The 15,486-nt window shown below is 41.0% G+C and overlaps 1 protein-coding gene across 7 annotated transcripts in view; it reads left to right on the top strand.

Moving 5' to 3' along the window:
• Positions 1 to 9,089: 9,089 nt before the first annotated feature.
• LOC122564092 (zinc finger protein GLIS3-like) overlaps positions 9,090 to 15,486 on the top strand; it is a 577,543-nt gene continuing 571,146 nt past the window's right edge. For 4 of the 7 annotated variants that reach the window (XR_015759424.1, XM_043718678.2, XM_043718669.2 and 1 more), the window contains exons 1-2: positions 9,090 to 9,387; positions 14,210 to 14,707. Coding sequence is in view for 4 of the 7 variants with exons in the window: in XM_043718678.2 (XP_043574613.2) it covers positions 14,314 to 14,707 (394 nt within the window). In the remaining 3 variants the exon portion in view is untranslated. Of the gene's footprint in view, positions 9,388 to 14,209; positions 14,708 to 15,486 lie in introns of those variants that run through there. The other 3 variants (XM_087994494.1, XM_087994499.1, XM_087994473.1) reach the window with 2 other exon arrangements.

The following is a 15,486-nucleotide window of genomic DNA, read 5'->3' as shown; positions in this document are numbered from 1 at the left end:
AGAAACTGGCAGTTCAGTTCTCATTTACGAGAATTATCAAATGTTAAAAAATCGTCAGTAAAGAATCAATTGAAGTCAGTCAGGCAAAGAGATACAAAAACAGATTCGGTTTAATGGTGCGCAGTGTTCCTTTTGGTTTACTTACAGTGCAGCTGAAGGTTATGAAAGTGATGATTAGACTATGCCTGTAGCTTGTGTGCTTAAATCGCTTATAATTGCAACTTCCTGACTTTCAAAGAGGGAACGTTTTGGAACCTAAAAAGTGACTATTTTCTGTGAAGAAATGAAAAATATTTGAGGAAAATTATCATATCGTGGCAGATTCATACTTTTTTTACAATATAGTTAATTTTCTTTCCATCATATGATAGTGCACGTATGTTGTTGAAAATTGAAATAAAGTATAGAGATGAATTGCAAAACTAAGAGTAGCAAAGAATAATGAAAACCCAATTGCTGTGTAATGATGTCTACATTCATATAATTCTTTTCTAAAAAAAAAGATTGTACACATGACTGAGTTATCTCAACCTTAATTCTTGTTGTTTTAGTTTTTATGCATTTGTTGAAGTCAACACCTATCATTTAAAACTCAAAATTTTGTAATAGAACAAGTTAGAATAAAAGAATGACAAAGTAAATTAAGTTTTATGTCTCGGAAGTGCATGTGTGTTTTTGTAAAATAAAGATAAATGTCCATCTACATGTACCTTATAACTTCATTGAAGCATTGAACTCTGAGTAATTGAACATTTATGGCACAGGAGACCATCTTTATGTGTCTGTACATCACAGTCTAAAGTAATTTTAGATTTTTATTGAAGGCAGTTCTAATCAAGTTATTATTTTTTATAGAAAGTATTTCATCTACCACATAACAGAAATAATCACCTATCATGATGTTAGTTGTGATAATGATATCATATATCATATGCAAAACACCACTACAAATACATATTGTCAATTTGAAAAAGGAACTGAAGTGGGGAAAGTTTAATGGATAATTATCAAAAAGACAATTTGCCAACATTTATTGTAACAGCATATACAATGCCTTTAAACAGGTGTTTGATTAGTAAAGGAGATTAAAGGTTATGAGGAAAAGACGGAAAAACAGATTGAGAAACATATCAGCCATGAACAAATGGCAGAGAAAACTCAATGGGCTGAATGTCCTGATTCTGCTCTTATATCCTATGGTCTTATGCCAAAGAGCTGGAGAGTCAGAAATCTAGACTGAATCTGAAAGCGCATGAAATGTTGTTTGTGTATTCCCATAATTTTTCTCATTCATACGTCTCAGTGAAATTTTTAATTGGATAGTCTTCTGAAAGGTCAATTGATGCAAAGACAGGGCCAGATAAGGAAAACTCAATCAAAAATAAAACTCAATCCATCATACATACGTTATCTTGAAACAACTAAGATTGCAACACCAAAGTCAAGATAACACATCCAGAAGCTAACAGCTAAATTCAGTACAAAGAATTAGAGATTAATGTTGCTAAAGTTGGAATGAAACAATGCCAACTTTAGTAGTCTGGGATTAAAATGGCATAGGAGTGGACGTTATTTGCTTTTGATTGATGAATCAGAAACTAATAAGATATTGGTGTTGTGTAATTTCTCTCAAACAAGTTAAGCAACTCTAACCAGAATGTTATGAATTAATTAGCCCAGCTGTCCCACAATATCAAAACAGTCAAATTACTATGAACACAAGCTGGTACCAATGCAAAACACTCCCAACCCTATTAAGAAATAGGTTAAAATAGCTTTTACTACAAAAAAAATCTCTTAATTCTATTCAGCCCCTTGAGCCTATGATACTTCCCGAGTCTCTTGTAGATTTGTGCAGTTGCTGTCTGTCTCTCTGTCTCTCTCTCTCTCCCCCTCTCTCTCTCCTTCTCTCTCATTCTCTCTCTCAGGATGGTCAGCCAGTCTCTGACATTTGCCATGCTGGTCTCCTCAGAACGTCTAAGAGGGTCTAAAAGAGATTAGCTGAACCCCATTTAATACCATTTTGAATGGTTTTCTTAAACTTTCTATTGTTTTGGCCAGCCACAGAGACACACTTAATAGTTTGAAACATTGTCAATCATTTGGATGGCTTGCTAATGTTTGTTTCTTTGTGTAGCAGGACCTTTCTGTGTGGATCTTCCTAAGTTGGCAGATAACTTCTTGGGGGTATGTCTGTCCAGTATAACTGTTGCCTTTTACATTAGGTTAATATCATTAGCTCCTGGCTGCTGTTTTTGCACTGCGCCTGATGTTTGAGTTTTGTGACTTCACAATTTTACTTGGTCAATATACCCAGCATCCCTTGCTATTTGGCCAAGTTAGCAATCTAGCTGTGTTTTAGCTGCCAGGAGGCTGCTGCATTGCTTCTATCTCCAAATGAATAATTGGGTTTACCAGGTACATTAGAACTTTATGCATGTTAACATAAGGTTAAAGGATTGAACATATTGTGCTGGAAGCAAAGACAAAGAAAGCAAAAACATCCAGGAAGTTATCTCAATCTGCAGGCGGTTGAAGAGGTTCATCATTCTCAATAAAAAGGAACCAAGGCTAAATAATAAAAAATACTTCAAATAAACATTGTGTAGCAGATTTTATTCTAGCCTGGCGATAAATGGTTGTGAATTGTCACCACCAACTTCTTAGGGGCAATTAGGGATTGGCAATAAATGCTGCCAGACTGCAATGCCCATGTCCCATGAGTGAATTAAAAAATCTATTGGAGATATACAACTTACTAACCATATAAATATACGTTTATGCTTTATGTGTGCCTGACACGTAATTGAGACATAAGGTCATACAGCATGAATCCACCTGATCTGTGCAACCATGTTCCTAAACTGAACTGGTCCCACCTTCTTGCATTTAGCTATATCCCTTCAAACCTTTCGTATTCATGTACATATCAAAATGTCTTTTAAATGTTGCAACTATAGCTGCATCCACCACTTCCTCTGACAATTTATTTCAAACACAAATTACTCTCTGTGTAAAAACGTTGCCCCTCGTGCCCTTTTTAACACTTTTTCCTCTCACCTTTAAAATATACTTCCTTTATTTTGAACTCCCCCATCCTAGGGTAAAGACCCTGGTTACTCACTTTATCTCTGCCCCTGATTATTTTATTAACCTCTATAAGGTTACCCCCCAACTTCATATACTCCACTGAAAAATGTCCCAACCTCTCGCCTATTTTTGTAACTGAAGTCCTCCATTCCCAGCAACATCCTCGTAATTCTTTTCTGAACCCTCTTCAATTTAATAATATCCTTCCTCTAGCAGTGTGACCAGAACTGCACACATTACTCCAGAAAAGACCTCACCAATGTCCTGTACAACCTCAACATGATGTTCCAGTTCCTATACTCAAAGGACTAAGCAATGAAAGCAAGTATGCTAAACTCCTGCTTAACCAATGATGCAAATTTCAAAGAATTATGTACCTAAACCCCCACGTCTCTCTGATCTACAACACAATCTATGACCCTACAATTAATTGTATAAGTCCTGCCCTTGTCTGTTTTACCAAAATGCAATACCTTCTTTTTATCTAAATGAAACTCCATCAGCCATTCCTTGGCCCTCTGACCCAATTGATCAAGTGCTCATTTTAATCTGAGGTAACCTTCTTCACTGTCCACTATACTACCAATTTTGGTGCCATCCACAAATTTACTAACCATGCCTCCTCTTTTTACATCCAAATCACTTATATAAATAACAAGCAAAAGAGGACCCCGTACCAATCCCTGTGAAACACTACTGGTCACAGGCCTCCATCCTGAAAAACAACCCTCTCCCACCACCCTCTGTCTCCTACAGTCAAGCCAATTATGTATCCAGTTAGCAAGCTCACCCTGAATCCCATGTAATCTAACTTTACTAATTAGTTTACCATATGGAACCTTATCCAAGGCTTTACAAAAATCCATGTAAAAACATCCACTGCTCTTTTGGTTACTTCCTCAAAACATCAATCAACTTTGTGAGACACAGTTTCCCTCGCACAAAACCATGCTGACTGTCTCTAACCAGCCCCTGATTCTCCAAATGCATGTAAATCCCATCTGTCAGAATCACCTCTAATAACTTACCCACGACCAATGTCAGGCTCACAGGTCTATAGCTCCCAGGTTTCTCCTTACAGTCATCCTCCAGTCCTCTGCCACCTCACCCGTGATTATAGATGATACAAATATTTTTATTTAGGGGCCCCACAATTTCCTCCCTAACCTCCCACAACATCCTGAGATACACTTGATCAGTCCTGGAGATTTATCCACCTTTAGGTTTTCAAATATCTCCAGAACTTCCTCTTCTGTAATGTGAACTATTTTCAAAACATCAATATTTATTTCCCTGAGTTCTTTAACTTCTATTTCTTTCTCCACAATAAAAGCTGACAAAAACTACTCATTTAACATTTGCACCATCACCTGAAGTTCAACACATAGATGACCTTGTTGACCTTTAAGGGGCCCTATTCTCTCTTTAGTTGCTCTTTTGCTCTTAATGTACTTGTAGAATCTCTTTAGGTTATCCTTAACGTATCTGCCAAGCTGTCACATATCCCTTCTTTGCCTTCCTGATTTCCCTCCTAAGAATACCTCCCACATTGTTTATACTCATCAAGAAAATCATTTGATCCCAGTTGTCTATATCTAATATATGATTCTTTCTTATTCTTGACTAGAACCTCACTATCTTTATTCATCTATTGTTTCCCTGCTCTTATCAGCCTCACCCTATACTCTAACAGGAACACAATGCCTCATTATCACACTTTTAAAAGCCTCCCACTTGTCAGTTGCACCTTTACTTGTGAACAATTCTATGTAAATACTTAAAATACAGTCTTTTTAAATAACCCTGAATATATATTAATATATTGTAGTAATAGGCAGATGTCTGTACATACAGTGGTGACATTGTATCTCAGTATCTGTATAATATTTTTAAAAATTGCTTCCAACAAAATCCCTTTCATAAACCTGTCCTCCTCTCATTGTATTTGAATAATGCAAATTATGTCAAAATTGAGAAATAAATGTGGCTCAGCAATCATTTTCAATAGAATATTTCAGCATAAACTATTATCTTGCAGCGTAGTTTCAGGATCCCTACTGTTACAGGTTCTGCTATTCTCATTTTTGATTCCCTTCTATCATGTGTTGCTATAGTCATTGCTGTAGTTCCTTGGTTTGTGACATCTCCTTTTTTCTGTATCATGATTCATTTTGAATATCACCATCCGCAATATTGAGATCTTCTAGTTGGTCGAGCCACCGTCTCCCTAAACGTTTACTTCTTTTAATGACTCTGGAAGGATGCGCGCAAATTCCAAAACTTTACAGCAAAAAGGTAAACCTTCCCTCCATGGTGAGTTATTCCTGCTCTTCACACTCAACTTTCCTTGGCTCATCTTTCATTTTGTTTGGTAATTATATAAACATAAGGTTTGCAGTCTTACAGATTATACTTCAGTGATGGCTCCATTCTCATTATTGCCTTCCCCACTTCACTATTTTCTCAGCATAGGATCAAATATTACTCTGTGAGTGTCCTAAATCTTTTCAGGCTCTTTATTTAACCCCAGTCTCTGTATTTTCTTTTGCCTGTGGTTCACGGTAGAAGGATGAATTTGTTCATGATCACTGCGAATAAGGCTCAAGAGGAAGAGAATGTGAGCCAAGGAATGGTAGAATAGAACTCAAAGTCAAGGGATGATTTACTGATGATGGGGGGGAGCGGTTGGGAGGAGGCATGAAGAATAAATAAATGGTATGGGGGAATGGCCTGGATTCAAAAGTAAAATCGCTATAGTCCTACCAGACCATAGGACTGCTCTCTCTCATTAGAACAAGATGCCTGGTGATGGTTTAAGCTGAGGGGTCACTGTGCCTCAGGAGAGGGGAAAGGTTGAAAAGATGAGTCTCATGGTAACCTCAGCTGGTGAGGAACTGGAACCTATGCTATTGGTCTCTCTCTGTACTTCAAATCAGTCTGCAATCACAAAGCAGACCACCAATAGGTTGTAAGTTTGCTCACTGAGCTGAAAGATTTCTTTTGAGATGCTTCATCACTATGCTAGGTAAGATTATCAGTGAGCTGTCTGATGGCGTTTGTTTCCCATCTTCGGACACATTTTAGGGTACTGCGCCCAGAGGTGTTTGTGATTTTTGAGAAGATCTGTAGCTCAGGTTGAGGTTCTGGTTGTAGGTTTGTTCGCTGAGCTGGAAGGTTTGAGCTGGAAACCAGCCATCCCACAACTCATTGACGATGTTATCTAGCACGGTGGGGAAATGTCTGAAAACACACCTTGCAACTCATCGAGCAAACTTACATCCAGAACCTCAACCTGAGCTACAAATCTTCTAAAAAATTGCAGACCCCCATAGAATAGAAAATGGAGCAAGGGGGCGCTTATAGCACAATGGTAGTGTTCCTACCTCTGAGCCAGGAAATTCAAGTTCAAGTCCAACCTGCTTCAGAAGTGTGCAATAGTGGATAGGAAGGTGGCAAATATATATTTTATAAAATGAGATGGACTGATGCATAGACAGAGGGCCCAGAACATGTTAGTCCCTTACCAACGTCTACCCCCCCCCCCCCCCACCTCCTGCTGATGCTGATGCCAAAGGGTCATGACCTGCTGTCCCATGCCATCTTATGGATAGGTTTTTGTCCTCCCTCCCAGGCTCCCTCCAACAATGATGCACTGGATGCTGCAACTTTTATGTTGACATCCTTTTTAATTCTGTAAAGGGTGTCTGCATTTTGGGATGTCCCAGCCTACAGCAATATGACTTCACCCCAGTATATCTTCAAGGTGCCCAGAGTGTGTGTTTCCATTGAGCTCCTTCCCGGCAATGGCCACCTCCAGTGAGATCCCTCAGGACGGTAGTTTTGGATCTGCACCAGGAAATGGCCTCCTGCCTTAGGGTTCCCCTAATGGATGAAGCAAAATGGATCGTGAGGTTGGGAGGGTATGGAATCAAATGCAATGGAAGGATAGATCAAACGATAGGAAGATGTAGGAATAGATAATGCTTCACACTCTGCTCCCTTCCTTACTATGTTGTGGCCACTTCCAACTTCCTACTTGAAGACAAATGTAGATCAGAAAGAGAAAAGGAAAATAGAGCAGAGATACCAGAAACACCAGAGGCACGTGACAGAAATCACATTCTCTGACCTATGTGTTAGGAGATCCATTCATTCATAGAAATAAAATATATGATTTAGTACTTTAACCTACTTACTTGCCATGGTGGCTCAGTGGTTAGCACTGCTGTCTCACAGCACCAGGAACCCGGATTCAATTCCACCCTCAGGCGACTAATTGTGTGGAGCTTGCACATTCTCCCCGTGTCTGCGTGGGTTTCCTCTGGATCAATCCAAAGATGTACAGCTTAGGTGAATTGGCTATGCTAAATTGCCCATAGTGTTCAGGGATGTGTAGGTTAGGTGCATTAGTCAGGGCGAAATGTAGAGTTGTAGGGGAATGGGTCTGGGTGGGTTACTCTTCAAAGGGTCAGTGTGGACTTGTTGGGTCGAAGGGCCTGTTTTCACACTGTAGGGATTTCATTATTCTTCTGCTTGTCAAAACAATGTATTTATTTCAAACGTCCTTTGCTGGTCCATTAATTCCCACAAATCATTATCACTGTTCCATCTTTTTAATATATATTTCCATTATCAAATAGCAAAACAAAAACAGAAGTTGCTGGAAAAGCTCAGCAGGTCTTCCAGCATCTGTAGAGAAAAATCAGTTAACCTTTTGGTCCGGTGACCCTTCCTCACAACCTGCCTGTAATCTTCAGCTGCCTGAAAGGTTAACTCTGATTTCTCTCCACAGATGCTGCCAGACCTGCTGAGCTTTTCCAGCAATTTCTGCTTTTGTTTCTGATTGACAGGTCCGCTTTTTCGGTTTCTGTCCAATAGGAAAATACTCACCGTGGGATTTCACAGCGTCTTAGCATTTTCTAATCAACCTGTTCAGAGATATTATTCTGGATCAGTGGTGCTGGAAGAGCACAGCAGTTCAGGCAGCATCCAACGAGCAGCGAAATCGACGTTTCGGGCAAAAGCCCTTCATTGTCACCAGAAATATTATTGCTGACCTATAAAGAACCCCTCCTGGCTTAGAGTTAGGGACATTACCACGCGGTAACACTTCACCAGGTTTCGGATTGGGCGCATAAACACGATGGAAATGAGGAATTTCACCTCTCATTGGGCCGGGGTAATCGTTGCTCAATGGGATGTGGTAACCAAGGGAGTGTCATTCCTGGTTAGAGGAAGCAGTTTCTGAGCTTCAAAAGAAAAGGTCATTAAACTGGAAGGATCTTGATTCAATATTTTTTGTGGTTTGTATGAGTTTATTTAGGTGTGTGTGTGTGTTTGGAGTAAGCAAAGCAGCGCATTTATAGAAGAATAGTTAAAATGGCATTTCATTATATTGGGCTGGGCGAGCAAATGGCAATACACTTGTGTTATTACAGTTTAACCCTTTCATTGCTCCTTCCTTCAGTTGATCAAAGGTTGTTCAATAACACGGGCCGGAGTCATTTATCCTGTGAAATATGTTGCCCACTTACAACAGGAAATTAAGTACTGCTATCACGCAATTCAATCAGCCTACATGCACTGTCTTTATTAATTAATCAAGTTTGAACGTTTCTAAGCGCAGTTAAAGGGCAGCAGGATAATTCACTTTTCATTCTAGCGTCGATACGGCTTGTGAGTATGAGAGAGAATGCGGATATGTGAGCGTCAGTTCAAACGTACTCACACTTTAAAATTAAAAAAAGACAGCAACTGAACAAATGCAACTTTCCAACGCAGAATGTGACTGTAAACATCACAGTTGGCTGAGGCTCAGCAGGCAGGGTCGGAGATTGTCTTTTTTTCCTGCCAATGGTTGGTGCAGTTTTCAAATCCTTGGTTGAATGAATTTCCACAAATCGGTCACCAATTACCCACCCCCGCAGTCCAGTTGGGCTGAGCACAGATACACACAACGCTCCAGTCGCAGGCATAGATACAGCCACACGTACAACACAACAGTAAACAGCAGTACTACAACCCGAGTGTACAGCAGTGAGCCCAAAGTCAGAGATACCCCTCCCCCACTCCGCGGAGGGAGAGAGAGGGACACACAGAGAGAGAAAGAGACAGAGAGAGAGAGAGAAAGAAAGAAAGAGAGGAAAAAAGTTGAGATCTGCTGGGAAAACTCGGAGGCTCCGCTCCATCTTTGAACACCGAATAACTTCACTGCGGAATATTCGCCTGGATCCAGGGATACTCTCTGTCATGAGGGTGCTTACGGTGTGTTGTGCAATAATTTATTTTCACCTCCCGGTAAGTGGCTCCTGGTGTGAGGCAGTTGTGAACGTGGGCTGAACCACAGAATCGCCGTGGTCAGTTTGTAGCAGCTAATGTTGGATAATGTAAGGGTGAAGGGTTTCTCTGAACTGTCAGAATAGCTGGGGAACCCTAGTACTGCGTTGTCTGGGGTCTGAGCTGGATCTGAAATCTGTTTTAAAAAACAGTAGGTTGAACACTTACAAAACAAACACGAGCGATTCTGGTCACTTTAAACTATTGCCTTTACTTATGAGACACCTTTTGTAAAGTTATACCATCGGCTTGGGGCTAAACTGATCATCAATATTTCACCAATTTCCCTGGAGGAACACAGTCATTCTGGAAGTTTTAGTTACAAAACCTGTCCTGTCCTCAAGTAAGCATTGAGCTGTAGCTGTGCAATTGTGGCAGGTGGAGTTTTTAGCTCATAGCTGATTAAAACGTTTCATGTCAAATTGTCTTTACAGAGAACGATGTAGAAATTGTTTTGTTTTGTTATTCTCCCTTGCGCTGTGAACTGATAAAGCTCATTGGAGACAACCTGAACCTGACGCAGGGATAAAACTGAAAGTGGAAAAACGTGATGCTGGATCACGCTGTTACATAGTTCTACACCCTGCTCCTTCCCATCTGACAGAACTGCCTCAGTCTGACCTGCCTCCTCATCCAGAAAACAAAAACAGTTCTTTAAATCCCAGATTCACAGATGCACGACTTGAATTGTAGAAGGAGCTAACTCTGTGCGTCGGTATCTTGATAGGAGGAAGTATTTGTTATCCTTGGAATGAAACCTGCACCGAATTAATGTGAGCATTTATGTAAAACACCACTTTCAGATTCACCTCATCAATCTCTCACTTCTTTCCTTTTGGGATAATTGGTGTGTAATGGCGCATGCAGACAATGTAGTTTGTATGTAGATAAGGTTAAAATTTAATGCAATTTGTCACATCATATCAAACTCCTGACATTTTAAAACAATCTAAACAACATTTAAAACTGCAAATGGGTCAAAGGACTTTTAAGGTTTTAATTACAAAGACAAGTTCCTCCTAACCTCTGGACGGTGATGAATGCCCTGTCTCTCCTACAGTTGGCCAGTGAATGGCTTCTCGCTCTGTTTTGGGCTGTTCACTACCTCCTGAGGGGTTCCTCTCCATCTCACACCCAGGTACACCGACTCCCGCCGATTTACATACCATCCCCACACAGACAGCAGACAGACTGGCTTACCACACCTTCCTCTGAAGCGCTTCAACATTTTCAATGCCCAAGAGTTAGTGTCATATTATTTTATTTAAATCTACAATCATTTTATATTAAATAGATATTAGGGTGAATCTGTTTCTTTTAGTTAACAGCTCCCCACTCTGTGCAATGATTAGTCAGCTGCTCGCTGTTTGATTAGATGACCCACAGTGTGGAAACAGGCCCTTCGGCCCAACAAGTCCACACTGACCCTCTGAAGAGTAACCCACCCAGACCCATTTCCCTCTGACTAATGCACCTAACACTACGGGCAATTTAGCATGGCCAATTCACCTGACCTGCACATCTTTGGATTGTGGGAGGAAACTGGAGTACCTGGACGGAACCCATGCTGACACGGGGAGAATGTGCAAACTCCACACAGTCACCCAAGGCTGGAATCGAACCCAGGTCCCCAGTGCTGTGAGGCTGCAGTGTTGGCTGAAGTTTTTTGTTTCAATGGAAACTTCTTCAAATCCGATTTCTCTCACAAATTCTGGTCTTGGATCTCGTCTCTTCCTTCCAACCGACTCACCCCCGCCCCTAAAACAAAATACAGACTGTATGAAAGATCGCCTGGCGATAGACACAGTTTGGCTTCAGTGGTTGATCTGCAGCTGTCTTCTGATATGCCAGCATCAGCTCCACTTCCGAGTAAATAAAACCACGAGGATTAGAAAAAAAGGTCAACTTGACTGAATTCCTCCCCCCCCCCCCCCGCTCCCCTCTCTAATAGCTTCATCTTTTGTTGCAATTCATTCATTTGCCACTCATGTTCTGGGCCTGTCCTGGTCAATGTGATGTGCTCTGTTATTGAGAAGGATTTTCTCCTCCAGTGTCTCCAGTAGTCGAGGCTCCAGCGCATTCCCTGGCACCCTGGGGCGTAGCTTATTTATCTTCCTTTAAACACATCCAATAAATGTCAGGCAAAAAAAAACAAAGAACTGCGGTTGCTGGACATCTGAAACAAAAGCGGAAATTGCTGGAGAAACTCAGCAGGTCTGCCAGCATCTGTGGAGAGAACGCAAGGTTAACATTTCGGGTCCCACTCTTTCCCCTTTAGAGTTGAGCCCAGTTGATTGGACCTTTGGTCTGTGATGCAGAGTAATACCAACGGCATGGGTTCAATTCTCGCAGTGGCTGAAGTTCCCAGGAAGAGCTCTCCTTCTCAATCTCTTCCCTCAGCTGAGGCATGATGTCCCTCAGGTTAAGCTGCCACCAGTCCTCGCTCTAACGATTTGGAGGAGCCGGTGTTGGACTGGGGTGGACAAAGTTAAAAATCATGTCATTCCTGAAGAAGGGCTTCTGCCCGAAACGTCGATTCTCCTGTTCCTTGGATGCTGCCTGGCCTGCTGCGCTTTTCCAGCAACACATTTTCAGCAAAGTTAAAAATCACACAACACCAGGTTATAGTCCAACAGGTTTATTTGGAAGCACTAGCTTTCGGAGCGCTGCTCCTTCATCAGGTGGTTGATGATGAAGGCATCTCCAAATCCTGACGTTGTGTGATTTTTATCTCTCTGTAACGAGTCAGAGATGGCCTATGGCAATTTTCCCTCTTCTCCAGAGCTAGAAGCAACTAGGAAAAGTTTCAAAGGTGACAAATTAAAAAGTGCCGCTGCTCCCATAGAGATGTTGTAACATCGATTTATTATACTGTGTTGTAATTTTTAGCCATGGTACAATCCCACTGCAATGCTGAACACAGCATCTTTAATTGCTAGACAACCATGCGCTCAAATAATACAAATCCTCACACCCAATTTAACATAATATCCCTTGGGACCTTGCAGAGTGTTGTTCTGTTGCGAAATAAAGACAGTTTCTGAAGGATAACAAAAAGTTTTTTTTTGGTAGGGCGTGGGAATAAGAAGATAGGTGACAATTCTAGGTATATGAATAGGAAGGGTTTGGAGGGATATGGGCCGGGTGCTGGCAAGTGGGACTAGATTGGGTTGGGATATCTGGTCGGCATGGACGGGTTGGACCGAAGGGTCTGTTTCAATGCTGTACATCTCTATGACTCTATAATTCGCAAAAGCAAACTAGAGAGATGGCCCGAAGTCATCCCCACATAATAAACATAATGATCGCCATTATTTTCCCTTATCTTCGGCCCGGTTATTGAGACTCACTATTTCTACCGTGCTCATCACGGGCACTCCAGAAACATGAATGGTACAATTGAACCGCTCATAAAGTCAACAGATTGAAAGTAGCAACAGGCACAAGATGAACTCACCGTGTTGTCTGGGGCTCATTGCCCTTAACGCTGCATGTCGAATATCAAACCTACAAAGTCTCCCACAAAACAGATACTTGGCTCCAAACCCCACCACTACCCCCTCCCCAGCCCATGATGAAACGACATCCATATTATCACAAGACCAGGGGCTCGATTAACTGTAAAATATAACAATGAACTGCGGATGATAGAAATCTGAAACAAAAAAGAATTGCTGGAGAAACTCAGCGGGTCCTGCAGTACCTGTGGAGAGCACTGTTCTGAAGAAGGCTCACTGGACTGTTTGTCTTTCCGTACTTGCTGTCAGACCTGCTGAGCTGTCCATCCTCTAGGTCGGTTAGCTCAGTTGGCAGTGTGATTGGTTTGCAATACAGAGTTTATTCAAAAATATACTTTATCCGTTAAAAAAAAAAGATGTGGAGGTGCCGGTGTTGGACTGGGATGAACAAGGTCAGAAGTCACAGGACACCAGAGTTTCAAATAAGGCTGTTGGACAATAACCTGGTCTCCTGTGACTTCTGACCATAAAAATAGATGCATGCGTAATCCCTGAAGCAATCCGGTTTTGTACAGTAGCATATGAAGAAACAAACAAACATTGTAGCTTGACTCTATCCAATAAACAAACCGAAGGCATGTTTAACTTGTACAAGGTAAAATTTGGGGAATGGGGAGGAACCGATAACGGAATGGGCCCCCATTTAATTTCGGCAGAAAAACCTTAGGCGGTGGTCTTTGCACACCAGCAGTGTAGAGTCAGGTTCTGTACTGGTCTGGATTACCATGATGAACTCTCCTTCTCAATCTCCATCCTCACCTGGGGTGTGGCCACCCCCATGTTAACTCACCACCAGTCATCTCCCCATGGTTTGGTAAGACTATGGAAGTGTTTCAGCGTCTCTGCTTGCGGGTCTGTCAGCCTGAACAATGAGTAAGATTTGACTTTTGCCTTCAATAGTTGCATTTTAAACTCGGAAAAAAAGCATTGAACATTGTAATCAACAAAATAACCATGTTTTGCTTTAGATTAATGTCCATAAGGTTAGCATTTCGTTAAAATTCTTGATGCAGTTCAGGTCCTGACACAGTTCCTCACTGAAACTGTTCATGTTAATTCAGGATGAAAAAAAAACAAATATTGTCATTTAACACCAACGAATGTGATACTTTCAGAATCAAAAAAGTCAAGATGATAGTATCAAAAATATAGCAACAATGGTTGTTCCTCGGGGTACGGTAATATTATTAGATATATTCATCGTTGAGTTAATGCATATACATTTTTAAATAGTATTTGACAAATATTGTATTTTACGTTCGTAGGAGACTCTCTGACATGGTTTGGATCATGTCGTGAATTGTTATTAACTCTTGCTGGATTGACGGATTATTTAAGCAAGTTTGACTGCCGAAGAATCGTCCCAATCATGAATGGAAGACCCTGTAACATAAACCACAGGGCGTCAGGAACTCCCCAGGGCTCAGCCTTGATTAGCGGACAACAGATCCCCCCCATCATCATCCAGACAGAGACACCATGCCCGTCTTCAAACAGCGCAACGCCAAGTCCCGCGACTGGGATGCTGGCGAATAACATGCATCCGAAACTGTTCCTGAACGGCTGTCAGCACCCTACAGTCACACCCCAGAACAGCAGCATGCCCGAAAATGCCATCCATTTACCAGCTTTAAGTCCCAGAAGGCACGTGGTAACAAAACATACTTTTCAAGTACCCCAGCCCCTGGGGCATCCAACCAGCTTATCCTCAAAACCAAAACAGACGGAATTTGGAGGTATATTTTCAAACAGCAGTATAAAAGGTAGGGATATCATTGATTGGATTGCACTTGACCCTCGTTACTTGAACATCCAAATATGTATTAATTTTTGACTATTCTGGTTTGTGTATCTCAGCCATGATCGATTGTTTTTTTTTAAAGGAGTGGATTTGTTTTAAATACAGAATTATAGTATTTTCCCAAATAGCTTCTTACTCTGTTGGGTTAACGCTATTTGACTAAATGGACGGTTGTTTGGTAATTAATGAACCTGCCCTTATCCATCGCCTTAAGCATGCCTTTGCATGTTGGTGGTGATGTCAGCATCCAGCCAGCAAGTTTAAGAATGTGCCTGGTTAACTAGTAAGTGACCCTTGCTAATCTATTACTGCTAGCGTTTTTTAACCTATTGCTTGGTAACTGTTGCACAGGACTCCTACTGTATTTGTAGTGAATTAATAACCAGCTCTCCTGAATGTGGTGGTTTTTAATAATAGTGATTTATTATTTTGAGGTATTGAACTGCAAATTGCTACATAATGACTCGCTCTGATTCTACTTTGCCTACAAGTCATTCAATATACATCATAACATATTCACTGCTGGTCACTACTTATTGATGTCTGCCATGAGACAAGCCACCAACGAAAAAGTTGAATAAAACTTTCACCTGCATAACTTAAAAAAAGGGAATGACTATTAAGTACAACTCCCAAATAAGCTTAACAGGGATTCACTGTTTGACACATACAGAATATTTTTTCGATGTGCTTTTGAATAATCAAAACATAAACAGGAAAAAAAAACATATTGCAAGCAGG

Source organism: Chiloscyllium plagiosum, unplaced genomic scaffold (genome assembly GCF_037043375.1).
Source record: "Chiloscyllium plagiosum isolate Xiang-an unplaced genomic scaffold, Cpla_swu_hap1 HiC_scaffold_2, whole genome shotgun sequence".
Taxonomy (NCBI): domain Eukaryota; kingdom Metazoa; phylum Chordata; class Chondrichthyes; order Orectolobiformes; family Hemiscylliidae; genus Chiloscyllium; species Chiloscyllium plagiosum.
Note: the sequence above shows the minus strand (reverse complement) of the source record. Positions and strands in the feature narration are given on the sequence as shown.